This window comes from Megalobrama amblycephala, linkage group LG7, assembly GCF_018812025.1.
Source record: "Megalobrama amblycephala isolate DHTTF-2021 linkage group LG7, ASM1881202v1, whole genome shotgun sequence".
Classification (NCBI taxonomy): Eukaryota; Metazoa; Chordata; class Actinopteri; order Cypriniformes; family Xenocyprididae; genus Megalobrama; species Megalobrama amblycephala.
The window spans coordinates 56,228,920-56,244,771 of record NC_063050.1 but is presented as its reverse complement, the minus strand read 5'-3'; the positions used below and the strand labels follow the sequence as shown (position 1 = coordinate 56,244,771).

Below are 15,852 nucleotides of genomic sequence, written 5' to 3'. Positions count from 1 at the left end.
ATTCAAGATTATGAATAACACAATGATGTGCATGGAGAAATCATCATAATAAACACTGTAATATTTCATAAAAAATAAGAATTGTCCAATTTGATTTCATGATGACTTGAGGATGCATCTAAAAACATTGCCCCTTCAGTACTGCTCAGTAAGATGCCGTGTGTTTTTGTGTTTGTTTAGTGCGGAGTTTCCCGCTCTGGTGGTGAAAGCCAGCGGTCTGGCTGCTGGGAAGGGCGTTGTTGTCGCTCGCGATAAAGACGAGGCGTGCCAGGCGGTTCTGGACATCTTGAAGGTCAGTCACTGATAATTCTGTTTTCACAGTTGCTGTTTGTGTATAGCTGAAAGAATGAAGTGTGTCCTTGGATTTTTCCCAATTAACAAAATCATTCCCTGATTCAAAACACGGCTCGATAAGGGCGTCTGCTGGTCGAAATTAGTGTGAACATTGCAGTCATTTATTTGAAATAGAATCTTTTGTAACATTATTCATGTCTTTCATGTCACAAATTTAATGCGTACTTGCTGAATGAATGTATTCATTTTGATGTTTCAGGACAAGGCGTTTGGTTCTGCTGGCGAGACTGTGGTGGTAGAGGAGCTGCTGGAAGGGGAGGAAGTCTCTGTAAGTACTTCCTGTTCAGGCCCTGGTATTAACGAGATGATCAGATCACACTAATCAGAACTCGTCTGTTCTCAGTGTTTGTGCTTCAGTGACGGCGTCACAGTGTCGCCGATGCCACCGGCACAAGATCACAAGCGTCTGATGGATGGAGACCAGGGACCGAACACGGGCGGCATGGGCGCATACTGCCCTACACCACAGGTCAACATCTCATACTAGAGCTGTGTGATTAAATCGTTAAAAGATCACAATCCACCTCCATTTTCTTCACAATATTCCTCATTTGAATAATTCATACGCAGAATAAAGGGGCGGGGCCTGGTTGAGTTAGTTAGTAGTGTGATGAAACTGGCAGTTATGGTAAGGGGCGGGGCATTTCTCAAATACCAATCACAACACACTGCTCCAGCCGACCAATCAGAGCACATTGTGCTTTTCAGAAGGAGGGGCTTCATAGAGACAGGAACTAAACAGAGCGTTACTGACAGACTGGGAAGAGAGGAGCTGGAGCTATCAAGTACTGGGATAAAAGTTTATAGTTCAGATGTAAACATTGATGCCTAAGTTAGCGATAAAAATAGAGTGAATCATCATTTGAAAGTAACTTGATGCTTCCAATGACGATTGTATCAATTACATCATTAAACCAGTAGGTGGCGACAAGTGACTGTTAAAATAATGTGTTTGTCATTGAATCATTCACTCAAGAGATTTGTTCAAAAACACTGATTCATCCTGTAATGAAACAAGTGAAGTCTCTATGAGTGAGTCATTGAATCATTCACTCAACCCGATTTAAAAAAAAAAAAATTCTAATTAATTAAATAAATCTGCCTTTTATACCTTGTTTTAAATTAATGTTAATTTCATTATAATTAATCATTATATTTTTAATTATTATATTTTGAAAGAAATGCAAATTAAAACTTTATTCTCTCCATTTCATCAACTCAGAGTAACTGGTATCAGTTATAAACATAAACACATTACTCTAATTTCTTATATCTTAATTACTCTTTTTCACATTAAATATATCAAACTTCTTAGCATTTTCTATACACAAAACTTTTGATTAACAGGATATATTGGTCCTGACTATTGGCTGTTTTTCTATCTGCCGATATCCGAAAGTGTGAAAATGTGCTTTTATCAGCCGATACCAATTATATATATAATATATATATATATATATATATATATATAATATTTTATACACACAGTACAGTCCAAAAGTTTGGAACCACTAAGATTTTTAATGTTTTTAAAAGAAGTTTGGTCTGCTCACCAAGGCTACATTTATTTAATTAAAAATACAGTAAAAAACAGTAATATTGTGAAATATTATTACAATTTAAAATAACTGTTTTCTATTTGAATATATTTCACAAAGTAATTTATTCCTGTGATCAAAGCTGAATTTTCAGCATCGTTACTCCAGTCTTCAGTGTCACATGATCCTTCAGAAATCATTCTAATATGCTGATCTGCTGCTCAAGAAACATTTAATGTGTACAATTGTACAAAATATTTGTGTACAATATTTTTTTTCAGGATTATTTGATGAATAGAAAGTTCAAAAGAACAGTGTTTATCTGAAATCTAATCTTTTGTAACATTATAAATGTCTTTACTGCCACTTTTGATTGATTTAATGCATCCTTGCTGAATAAAAGTATTCATTTCTTTCATTTCTTTTCAAAAAAATAAAAATAAAAATTCTTACTGACCCCAAACTTTTGAACGGTAGTGTATAATGCTACAGAAGCTTTGTATTTCAGATAAATGCTGTTCTTTTGAACTTTCTATTCATCAAGGAATCCTGAAAAAAAAAAAAGTACACAACTGTTTTCAACATTGAAAATAATCATAAATGTTTCTTGAGCAGCAGATCAGCATATTAGAATGATTTCTGAAGGATCATGTGACACTGAAGACTGGAGTAACGATGCTGAAAATTCAGCTTTGATCACAGGAATAAATTACTTTGTGAAATATATTCAAATAGAAAACAGTTATTTTAAATTGTAATAATATTTCACAATATTACTGTTTTTTACTGTATTTTTAATTAAATAAATGTAGCCTTGGTGAGCAGACCAAACTTCTTTTAAAAACATTAAAAATCTTAGTGGTTCCAAACTTTTGGACTGTACTGTGTGTATATATATATATATAATGAACATTTTGGCCTATATGATACTTTTTTTATATTTGAAAGCCGATAAATCCAAATTTTTATATAAATTTTGAGAACCTGATTACTAAAACAAAAGTCTCACCATTAAAAGCCGTGTCCTAAACACACAATTATGATGTTCTCATAATTTTATGTAGCCTATATGACAGACTTGTGCTGTAAATGTTGCACTTAACAGTATTTTCCTTTTTTGAAGTGATTTTCAATCATATTTCAAGCAATTTAAAATCATTATGGCGAATAGTACGCATCTGAAGTGTCTCAGCTGAAGGAAATAATCCATTATTTATCGGCCAAATCATCTTATTGGGCCGATAACTATAACATTAAAAATGAACATATATTGGCTGATATTATTTTGATGGAGCTGTTGAATGTTTGTGAAGGTGTCAGAGGAAGAGCTTCAGGAGATCAAGAGATCTGTTCTGCAGAAAACCGTGGACGGCATGAGAGACGAGGGAACGCCGTATGTGGGTGAGTTTGACAAACAGACCAGTACAGCTGGTACCCTTATCCTCAGGATACTGCATTACAAGATTGTCTGAGATTTTTACAAGATTTTTACTGTTTTTCTCAAGTAAACTCAATAATAACTCTGATATTGTTAGTAAATATTTCAAGATGAACACTTACTGGACTGAAGCAGGTTTACTTGATCATTTTTTAGAGAATTCATGAGTGTCAAAAACGATCTTCAGGCTTTTGAGGAAGGTTTATTTGTTCATCTCTCAATCATTGTGTTGCATTGCATTATGTTTTAAAACTACAGAGCTTTGATCATAAAACTAAGCATTTAATATCATCTTAGTAAGACATATTATTGGCAGCTCTTATTAAAAAAATTCGATTTCTTCTTAAGTCAGGCTGTTCAGGGTTATTAACTTTGATTGGGCAATTACAGCATGTTTGGCGTCACTGTTAAACATTTTTAAAGTGACAGTTAACCCAAAAATGATCGTTATGTCATCATTTTATCACCTTCATATAGCTCTCTTTATCATTTCATCACCCTTATGTAGTTCCCCATATGTATGATTGACTGTCTTTCTTCTGTGGAACATAAATGGAGATGAAACACTAGTCCATATGTGTCAGGTGTCTTCTGAAGTCGTTCATTAGGTGAAAAGAAGAGACACATTTATGTCAGTGGAGTTCAAACTTGAGAACAGAATGTTCTCATTATTTTCAGTCAATCATTCTTCCATCTCGCTCGTCTTCCTCTCTCAGGTGTTTTATACGCGGGACTGATGTTGACTAAACAGGGGCCGAAGGTCCTCGAGTTCAACTGCCGCTTCGGTGACCCCGAGTGTCAGGTGAGATGATTAATGGCACATTTTTTGCATGGTTTTTGTGCTTTTGGCAGGTTATATCTCTGGTGATCATCAGTTAATTCTGTGGAAGTTTGATGTGTGTTGATCCTTGAGGCGAAATCTCACCGTATGACATCCGATCAGAAAATAATATACGGCCGTTGATGTAATGACAGGGTGTACAGGTAAACAAGTCAATTAAAGAGATTTAGCTAGACATCATCAGATTTTTCCTTTAGTGGAACGCAAAGTTATTTTGATTAAATGCCATTCAACTCTTTTCAATGACATAAAGCATCATAACAGTAGTCCAAATGACTTTGTACAAAGTCATGTGATGCTTTTTGTGACTGAATGTAGTGAAGCGCTGTGATCAGATCAGGTGGATTTCAATATTTTCAGTCTGATCCTCACAAAAAAAGTCCAATTTGTGAACCCAGTCAACTGGTTCATTGTAACGAACGGCTCAAAAGAATCAGAATGATTCAGTGATTCAGTCTCGGTGATTCAGTCACGCTAACAGCAGAGAATATAATCAGCTTAAGTTTGAGTGGTTTTGTGCTCTGTTGAACATGGTTGTTCAGGTGTGTCTGTGTCTCTGTCAGGTCCTGATGCCGTTGCTGAAGTCTGATTTATATGAGGTGCTGAAGAACACGCTCCAGTCGGACCTGAGCTCGAGTCCAGTGCAGTGGCTGGAGGACAGCGCGGCCGTCACTGTGGTCATGGCCAGCGGAGGATATCCCGCCTCGTATAAGAAGGGTCTGGACATCACCGGTGCGTTACCTCTTATGTTTATGTGACGTTATGTTAATTATTATAATTGAATGTCCCAGATTATAAAAGCCTGAAACACACTGGTACTCTTAAATTTGATTAAACTGAATATAATATAATATAATATAATATAATATAATATAATATAATATAATATAATATAATATAATATAATATAATAAATAATATTTATTAATGTTATTATATTTAATAATATCGTAATGTTTTAATAATAATATTATTAGAAAAATGCATTTTAATTTTTTTTTAATAATTGTTATGATTTTATATATATATATAAGATTTAACACTGAATGAAAAAAAGCCAATAATTTGAAAACCTTAATTTTTATTTGCAGATATATGCAATATTAAATATCCATTTTTAATAAATATATTTAAAAAAGAATAATTATCATAAAATATTGCTAAATAATCTTTATATTTTTTTAACACATACACATATTTTTGCTGTATTTTGTCTTTAACACTTATATGAAAGCTTGTTTCTGCCACTGAATAAGAAATAATAAAAAAAGGTAATTGCAACCTTTTCTTTCACAATTTTGATTTTTTTTCCCTCTTATTTGTGGTGTAAACTCGAAATTGTGAGTTATAAAGTCAGAATTGCAAGAAAAAAGTCAGAATTGCGAGTTTATATCTCAATTCTGACTTTATAACTTTATAATTCTGGGGGAAAAAAAGTCAGAATTGTTAGATAAAAAGTTGCAATTACCTTTTTTAAATTTAACAGTCTGAACAAAAAAAAAAAAAAAAAAGATATCTGAAATTTTAAAATAATATAATATAATATAATATAATATAATATAATATAATATAATATAATATAACATAATATAACATAATATAATATAATTTTTAATAAATAATATTTATTAATGTTATTACATTTAATAATATCGTAATGTTTTAATAATATTATTAGAAAAAGCATTTTAAAAATTGTTATAATTGTTATAATAATATTTATAAATAATATATATTTTCCTTTTTTTGGGGGGGGTTAAGATTTAACACTGAATGAAAAAAAGTCAATAATTTGAAAATCTATTTGCGGATATATGCAAAAAATTAAATACATTTTTTTTAACACATACACATATTTTTGCTGTATTTTGTCTTTAACACTTATATGAAAGCTTGTTTCTGCCACTGAATAAGAAATAATAAAAAAAGGTAATTGCAACCTTTTCTTTCACAATTTTGATTTTTTTTCCCTCTTATTTGTGGTGTAAACTCGAAATTGTGAGTTATAAAGTCAGAATTGCAAGAAAAAGTCAGAATTGCGAGTTTATATCTCAATTCTGACTTTATAACTTTATAATTCTGGGGGAAAAAAAGTCAGAATTGTTAGATAAAAAGTTGCAATTACCTTTTTTAAATTTAACAGTCTGAACAAAAAAAAAAAAAAAAAGATATCTGAAATTTTAAAATAATATAATATAATATAATATAACATAACATAATATAATATAATTTTTAATAAATAATATTTATTAATGTTATTAAATTTAATAATATCGTAATGTTTTAATAATATTATTAGATAAAAGCATTTTAAAAATTGTTATAATTGTTATAATAATATTTATAAATAATATATATTTTCCTTTTTTTGGGGGGGTTAAGATTTAACACTGAATGAAAAAAAGTCAATAATTTGAAAATCTATTTGCGGATATATGCAAAAAATTTAATACATTTTTTTTAACACATACACATATTTTTGCTGTATTTTGTCTTTAACATTTTTATGAAAGCTTGTTTCTGCCACTGAATAAGAAATAATAAAAAAAGGTAATTGCAACTTTTTCTTTCACAATTTTGACTTTTTTTCCCTCTGATTTGTGGCGTAAACTCGAAATTGTGAGTTATAAAGTCAGAATTGCAAGAAAAAAGTCAGAATTGCGAGTTTATATCTCAATTCTGACTTTATAACTTTATAATTCTGGGGGGAAAAAAGTCAGAATTGTTAGATAAAAAGTTGCAATTACCTTTTTTAAATTTAACAGTCTGAACAAAAAAAAAAAATAAAGATATCTGAAATTTTAAAATAATATAATATAATATAATATAACATAATATAATATAATTTTTAATAAATAATATTTATTAATGTTATTAAATTTAATAATATCGTAATGTTTTAATAATATTATTAGAAAAAAGCATTTTAAATTTTTTTTATAATTGTTATAATAATATTTATAAATAATATATATTTTCCTTTTTTTGGGGGGGGTTAAGATTTAACACTGAATGAAAAAAAGTCAATAATTTGAAAATCTATTTGCGGATATATGCAAAAAATTAAATAAATTTTTTTTAACACATACACATATTTTTGCTTTATTTTGTCTTTAACATTTATATGAAAGCTTGTTTCTGCCACTGAATAAGAAATAAAAAAAAAAAGGTAATTGCAACTTTTTCTCTCACAATTTTGACTTTTTTCCCCTCTGATTTGTGATGTAAACTCGAAATTGTGAGTTATAAAGTCAGAATTGCAAGAAAAAAGTCAGAATTGCAAGTTTATATCTCAATTCTGACTTTATAACTCACAATTCTGGGGGGAAAAAAGTCAGAATTGTTAGATAAAAAGTTGCAATTACCTTTTTTAAATTTTACAGTCTGAATAAAAAAAAAAAAGATATCTGTGATATCTGTGAAAGATATCATCAAAAGACGTCATTCCCCGTTTTTGTGCTTTTCTTGTCACATGACAAGTGTTGATTACATCACACTTGCTGCGTCCAAAATCGCATACTGTACTACATTTGGTTTAAAACTTACTTTGTGACCGTTAAAAAAGTATGTTCTGTGTAGTATGAATGAATCGTGATCGTCATGTAACCTACGAGTCGCATCGCTTCACCTCCATCGAACGCGAACTTCGAACTACAGTTTTATGAATTCAGAGACTGACTTTTTGATGTCAAATCAGTGCAAAATGACTGAATCTTTTGCTGTGTTCCTCAGGTCTGTCTCGGGTGTCAGAGATGGGCATTCAGGTGTTCCATGCGGGCACTGCGCTTAAGGAAGGAGGCGGGGTTATTACGAGTGGTGGGCGTGTCTTGACGGTCACCGCGGTCCGGCCCACCCTTGAGAGCGCCTTACAGAGTGCCAATGAAGGCGTAGCAGCGATCAGCTTCCCTGATGCCGTGTACCGCCGCGACATCGGCCACCGCGCCATCACGTACCTCACCCGCACCAGGTGTGTGTCGCCCGCACCAGCTGACAGCTAACTAACCCTGGAAGACATACACACTTCACATTTAATATCAGTGTTATGTCTGATTTGTATACATTTTTCTAATAAACAAAGTCATAAATACAGTATTTTGGCCTCTTTTGTGTGTCGTCAAGCATCTCTAGTACTGTTGCAGCTGTGTTTAGAGTTATACGTTTGTTACATGGCATTTTATCATATTTCAGCTTTATTTAAATGACCAAAAATGGTTTTAAGAATAAAATGATTGCATCATGGTGGCGTGTTTTGCGCAGATGAGCAGCACTCGCTCACACAGCATATGATTTGGTGATTTCGATCAGCTGACCGTTGCGTTTGTCCCACAGAGGACTGACGTATAAAGACAGCGGCGTGGACATCGCTGCAGGAAACCGACTCGTGGACTTGATCAAGCCTCTGGCCAAGGCGACATCTCGACCAGGTGCGTCCTCAGCCGTATCTCCGATCGCTCAGGTGCCTGATGTTCCGGTTTCACACGGCCTGCATAATTACTGTTTTCATAACTGCAAGTGAATTTCTCATTCATTGATGATTGATGTTCCTGTACTCTTCTGTTACTTTACTCTTCTGACAGGATGTTTCTGGGTTCAATTTCAAAGCTTAAACTCCTTTAATAACATCAATCAACATGCTGTCGTTAACCCACAGTCATTTCAGCTTGTCACTCAAACTGCAAACACACAAAATCAGATATAAACTTGTTTATGGTATGAGAGGAGATGTTAGCGGTTATATGGGTTCGTTCAAATCACTGACCTGAACTATTAAAGTTTAGTGTGTGTGCACGCATTTTTGTGACATATCAGGACACAAATGTGTATAATGACATGGGTATCACAAGGAGATGGTGACTTATGAGGACATTCCCCATGTCCCCACTTTTCAAAAGGCTTATAAATCAAACAGAATGAGTTTTTGTGAGAAAGTAAAAGTGTGCACAGTTTCCTGTGATGGGTAGGGCGATGGAAAATACGGTTTGTACAGTATAAAAACCATTACGCCTATGGAATGACCCCACAATTCACAAAAACAAACCTGCTGTGTGTGTGTGTGTGTGTGTCAACCAGTGTTGGGTAAGTTTCTCTAAAAAAGTAATTAGTTACTAGCTACTAATTACATCTTTGTAGTGTGATTAGATTACTGTACTAAGTAGTCTCTCTAAAAAGAATTGCATTATTCTTCTATCGCAGTTCAAATTTCCGCTTTGGAAAGTGTCCTGACTGTAATCCAGAGATATCTTAACCATGCACCACAGCTCAGATTTCCCCATGGTTTTTCCCCCTATCCAAATTTACCAAATTTTAACCTAATCACAAATGCTTTCTTCCTAATTCTCCCAGCTCTTTCAACCAGACAGCAATATTTAAAATGCATTAAAAGTGAGAATAACAATATGATACATAAAAGATATAAAATACATTAAAGGTGCCCTAGATTCAAAAATTGAATTTATCTTGGCATAGTTGAATAACAAGAGTTCAGTACATGGAAATGACATACAGTGAGTCTCAAACTCCATTGTTTCCTCCTCCTTATGTAAATCTCATTTTGTTCTCCGAAGAACAGGCGAATCTCAACATAACACCGACTGTTACGTAACAGTCGGGATCATTAATATGTACGCCCCCAATATTTGCATATGCCAGCTCATGTTCAAGGCATTAGACAAGGGCAGCCAGTATTAACGTCTGGATCTGTGCACAGCTGAATCACCAGACTAGGTAAGCAAGCAAGAACAATAGCGAAAAATGGCAGATGGAGCAATAATAACTGACATGATCCATGATATCATGATATTTTTAGTGATATTTGTAAATTGTCTTTCTAAATGTTTCGTTAGCATGTTGCTAATGTACTGTTAAATGTGGTTAAAGTTACTATCGTTTCTTACTGTATTCACGGAGACAAGAGCCGTCGCTATTTTCATTATTTAAACACTTGCAGTCTGTATAATTCATAAACACAACTTCATTCTTTATAAATCTCTCCAACAGTGTAGCATTAGCCGTTAGCCACGGACAGTGGCGGAGCCAGGATTTTTTCATAGGGGTGGCCAGGCAGGGGCCAGCAACCAGTCTGGGGTGGCACCGAAATATTCATAATTTCAACATAAAAATTAGTCTGACTATAATGTACTGGACTGTGATTACAACACAACTGAATACAGTTAATTTGTACTTAATTGTAATTAATATAGTGAATTAGATCATGGAATGCTGAGTGAATTTGACCCTTTTTTTTTTGTTTTGTTGTAATCATTCCTCACTTGCAGGCATATTAATAAAGGGGCTCACACTATAGCTTCAACTTGTTCAGTCAGTTCTGGTTCTCAAAACCCCCAATAGCTTGTTCTCCATTGTTGCATCTCCATGGATGAGACATGCAGATAACTATATACTGTAGTTCAAAGATTATTCAACCTTCATTTAATTTTATGTATAATCAATGAACCTCAACAATTCTGAGTTTGTCTGTTTCAAAAAGTAACCAAAAAAGTAAACACTAAATGTTTAACTTTCTATATTGTCAAAATAAATAATTGCAACAGTTCTATCATACCTAAATTAAACTCAGTACAAAGAAAAAAAAGTGTTCTCTTTTGAATTCCCATTTGCTGACAAGGAAGCAGAAATCAACAGCACACAAATGCCAGAATGTAAAATTAATTATGCATTTAAATGTGATATTTTTGTTTGTACTTTATAAATTAACAAAATTAGAATCTTCTATTACAAATGCACAGTTCTCACATTTATTTGTGCATTAAAAAAAATTATATTTATATCATATATTGTGATCTCACATAGGCAGAATATTTTAGTCCAGAGACATGTGATGCATATATATCTCAAATAGGCCTACATACATGCATGCACAGTTTTTAATAGATGACAGAGCTACGACGTTGCATGCTTGTTCTTTTGCGCTTTATTTATAGTGATAATATACAGCGCATCATATTTGTGCGTGATTGAAAAGTGCGCCGTCTTGCAACCCACCAGTTGAGAAACATTGACGTAAGCTATAATGTTATTGTTCGCTGTTCACTGCTGTTCTGCTGAAGCTCATTCCGCACCTGTATATCATTTCCGCACGTGTTTGACTTGCGCCTGGCGCTGAGGCGAAGCTGGAGTACGCGTCTGAAAAGTCTCCCGTATTTTGTGGTCTTAAAGAGACAGTTCTGCATTTAAATAAACGCAATTCTTGTCATCAAAAAAGTAGACAGAAACAGCAGTTGTGAGCGGGGTGGCCAAAGGGGTGGCCAAGCTTAGGCCAAGGGTGGCCACGGCCACCCCTGGCCACCCCCTGGCTCCGCCCCTGGCCACGGAGCACAGCCTCAAATTCACTCAGAATAAAACTTTAACATCCAAATAAATATTTTACTCACATAATTCGAAGCATGCATGCATACAGCATGCATGACGAACATCTTGTAAAGATCCATTTGAGGGTTATATTAGCTGTGTGAACTTTGTAAATGCACTGTATTATAGTCGAGAGCTCGTGTGGCAGGGAGCACGCGATTTAAGGGGGCGGCGCCGAGTGTAAATCAGTGCATTGTTAATGATGCCCCAAAATAGGCAGTTAAAAAAATTTATTTAAAAAAATCTATGGGGTATTTTGAGCTGAAACTTCACAGACACATTCAGGAGACACCTTAGACTTATATTACATCTTGTGAAAAAGCATTCTTGGGCACCTTTAAAAATGAAATAAAAACAGGAAAAGGAATTAAAAGAATAAAAAGATAATACGTATAAAATCAAATGCAAACAGTTCGGACATAGCACAGTGCTCAATCAGCAAATGCATAGATAAAAAGATGTGTTTTGAGTCTGGATTTGAATGTGAGCACACCTGATCTCTTCTGGAAGCTGGTTCCAGCTGCGGCTGACATAATATAAAAATGCTTAAATCATTCATGAATTGACCAAAATATTTAATAGAAGTTTACATTAAAAAAACATACATTTTAACAGTAGACATTACATCTACTATTGTTTTAACAGGATTCCCACTCATCCTGGAAAACCTGGAAAATTAGAGAAAATGTAAAATGTCCTGGAAAATTATTTTTTTTTTAAAGTTCTTGGGTTTTTCTTTAGTCGAGACCAAAGAGTTTATCACTGATCTAAAACAATCACCATTAGTGTCAGAAAGTGCGATGTTCAGGAATGCTGAGAGTAGTATTTTTTTCAATGATGATGTTTAGTCTTGTGTTGCCACTTGCAGCAGTTGTTATTATACTATTATAGTATGTTTTTAACTGCTTAAATGAATAATCTTTTGCTTAATTATTATGCAAGTTGATTTTCTGATCATATATTTTCCTAAGAACATTTTAACAATTCCAAACCAATCAATCTTAATAACTACTATTAATTTTGTATTTAGTCATGAGGTTAGTTTATGAAGGCTTGTTTTCTTTTACAGAACTCACAATTCTGACTTTATATCTCGCATTTCCGACTTTATATCTCGCAATTCTGACTTTATATCTCGCAATTCTGACTTTATATCTCGCAATTCTGACTTTATATCTCACAATTCTGACTTTATATCTCGCAATTCCGACTTTATATCTCGCAATTCTGACTTTATAACTCGCAATTCCGACTTTATAACTCGCAATTCTGACTTTATATCTCGCAATTCCGACTTTATATCACGCAATTCCGACTTTATAACTCGCAATTCCGACTTTATAACTCGCAATTCTGACTTTATAACTAGCAATTCTGACTTTATATCTAGCAATTCTGACTTTATATCTCGCAATTCTGACTTTATATCTCGCAATTCCGACTTTATATCTCGCAATTCCGACTTTATATCACGCAATTCCGACTTTATAACTCGCAATTCCGACTTTATATCTCGCAATTCTGACTTTATATTTCGCAATTCCGACTTTATATCTCGCAATTCCGACTTTATATCTCGCAATTCCGACTTTATATCTCGCAATTCCGACTTTATATCTCGCAATTCTGACTTTATATTTCGCAATTCCGACTTTATATCTCGCAATTCTGACTTTATATCTCACAATTCCGACTTTATATCTCGCAATTCCGACTTTATATCTCGCAATTCCGACTTTATATCACGCAATTCCGACTTTATAACTCGCAATTCTGACTTTATATCTCGCAATTCCGACTTTATATCTCGCAATTCCGACTTTATAACTCGCAATTCTGACTTTATAACTCGCAATTCTGACTTTATATCACGCAATTCCGACTTTATAACTCGCAATTCCGACTTTATAACTCGCAATTCTGACTTTATAACATGCAATTCCGACTTTATATCTCGCAAATCTGACTTTATAACTCGCAATTCTGACTTTATATCTCGCAATTCTGACTTTATAACTCGCAATTCCGACTTTATAACTCGCAATTCCGACTTTATAACTCGCAATTCCGACTTTATATCTCGCAATTCTGACTTTATATCTCGCAATTCTGACTTTATATCTCGCAATTCCGACTTTATAACTCGCAATTCTGACTTTATATCTCGCAATTCCGACTTTATAAACCAAACCAATCAATCCTAATAACTACTATTAATTTTGTATTTAGTCATGAGGTTAGTTTATGAAAGCTTGTTTTCTTTTACAGGTAAAATGAGCCAAAAAGAGATTTATCTAAGACTGAAAAGTCAAAAATTATTAAATTCCCACAAGAAGGATGCAATACTAATGCAATAATAAAAATTGCTCATTGGGTCAGCAGGGTCAGACAACAACAGGTGGAGAAGTAAAGACACATTAACTTACTGCCAAAAAAATAGAAGTGTTCATCAGTAGTTAAGTAATGACAATAAACTATGGAATCTTGTTTCCGCCACTGAATATTAAATTAAAAAAGTTGGCGTAATTGCAACTTTTTATCTCACAAGTCTAAATATTTTTCTTACAATTGCGAGTTTACATAAGTGTGATATAAGCTCGCAATTGCGAGGGGAAAAAAGTAAGAACTGCGAGTTTAAATCATGCTATTCTGACCTTTTTTCTCATAATTATTACTTTTTTCTGCCATTTGACTGTTTATATCTTGCGATTCTTACTACTTTTCTTAGAATTGTGAGATAAACTTGCAATTGCGAGAAAAAGTCAGAATTGTACGTTTCTATCACGCAATTCTGACTTTATATCTCGCAATTCTGACTTTATATCTCGCAATTCTGACTTTATATCTCGCAATTCTGACTTTATATCTCGCAATTCCGACTTTATATCTCGCAATTCTGACTTTATATCTCACAATTCCGACTTTATATCTCGCAATTCCGACTTTATATCTCGCAATTCCGACTTTATAACTCGCAATTCCGACTTTATATCACGCAATTCCGACTTTATAACTCGCAATTCCGACTTTATAACTCGCAATTCTGACTTTATAACTCGCAATTCTGACTTTATAACTAGCAATTCTGACTTTATATCTAGCAATTCTGACTTTATATCTCGCAATTCCGACTTTATATCTCGCAATTCCGACTTTATATCTCGCAATTCCGACTTTATATCACGCAATTCCGACTTTATAACTCGCAATTCCGACTTTATATCTCGCAATTCTGACTTTATATTTCGCAATTCCGACTTTATATCTCGCAATTCTGACTTTATATCTCACAATTCCGACTTTATATCTCGCAATTCCGACTTTTTATCTCGCAATTCCGACTTTATATCACGCAATTCCGACTTTATAACTCGCAATTCCGACTTTATAACTCGCAATTCCGACTTTATATCTCGCAATTCCGACTTTATAACTCGCAATTCTGACTTTATAACTCGCAATTCTGACTTTATAACTCGCAATTCTGACTTTATAACTCGCAATTCCGACTTTATATCTCGCAATTCCGACTTTATATCTCGCAATTCCGACTTTATATCTCGCAATTCCGACTTTATAACTCGCAATTCTGACTTTATAACTCGCAATTCTGACTTTATATCACGCAATTCCGACTTTATAACTCGCAATTCCGACTTTATAACTCGCAATTCTGACTTTATAACATGCAATTCCGACTTTATATCTCGCAAATCTGACTTTATAACTCGCAATTCTGACTTTATATCTCGCAATTCCGACTTTATATCTCGCAATTCCGACTTTATATCTCGCAATTCCGACTTTATAACTCGCAATTCTGACTTTATAACTCGCAATTCTGACTTTATATCACGCAATTCCGACTTTATATCTCGCAAATCTGACTTTATAACTCGCAATTCTGACTTTATATCTCGCAATTCTGACTTTATAACATGCAATTCCGACTTTATATCTCGCAAATCTGACTTTATAACTCGCAATTCTGACTTTATATCTCGCAATTCCGACTTTATATCTCGCAATTATGACTTTATAACTCGCAATTCTGACTTTATATCTCGCAATTCTGACTTTATATCTCGCAATTCTGACTTTATATCTCGCAATTCCGACTTTATAACTCGCAATTCTGACTTTATATCTCGCAATTCCGACTTTATAAACCAAACCAATCAATCCTAATAACTACTATTAATTTTGTATTTAGTCATGAGGTTAGTTTATGAAGGCTTGTTTTCTTTTACAGGTAAAATGAGCCAAAAAGAGATTTATCTAAGACTGAAAAGTCAAAAATTATTAAATTCCCA

At 33.5% G+C, this 15,852-nt stretch overlaps 1 protein-coding gene across 1 annotated transcript in view; it reads left to right on the top strand.

Moving 5' to 3' along the window:
• Positions 1-15,852, top strand: part of gart (phosphoribosylglycinamide formyltransferase) — a 35,486-nt gene that overhangs the window by 7,263 nt on the left and 12,371 nt on the right. Inside the window, exons 5-12 of the mRNA XM_048198194.1 lie at positions 181-292; positions 554-622; positions 698-823; positions 3,206-3,293; positions 4,047-4,132; positions 4,735-4,903; positions 7,904-8,138; positions 8,501-8,595. Coding sequence (XP_048054151.1) covers positions 181-292; positions 554-622; positions 698-823; positions 3,206-3,293; positions 4,047-4,132; positions 4,735-4,903; positions 7,904-8,138; positions 8,501-8,595 — 980 coding nt within the window. The remainder of the gene's footprint in view (positions 1-180; positions 293-553; positions 623-697; positions 824-3,205; positions 3,294-4,046; positions 4,133-4,734; positions 4,904-7,903; positions 8,139-8,500; positions 8,596-15,852) is intronic.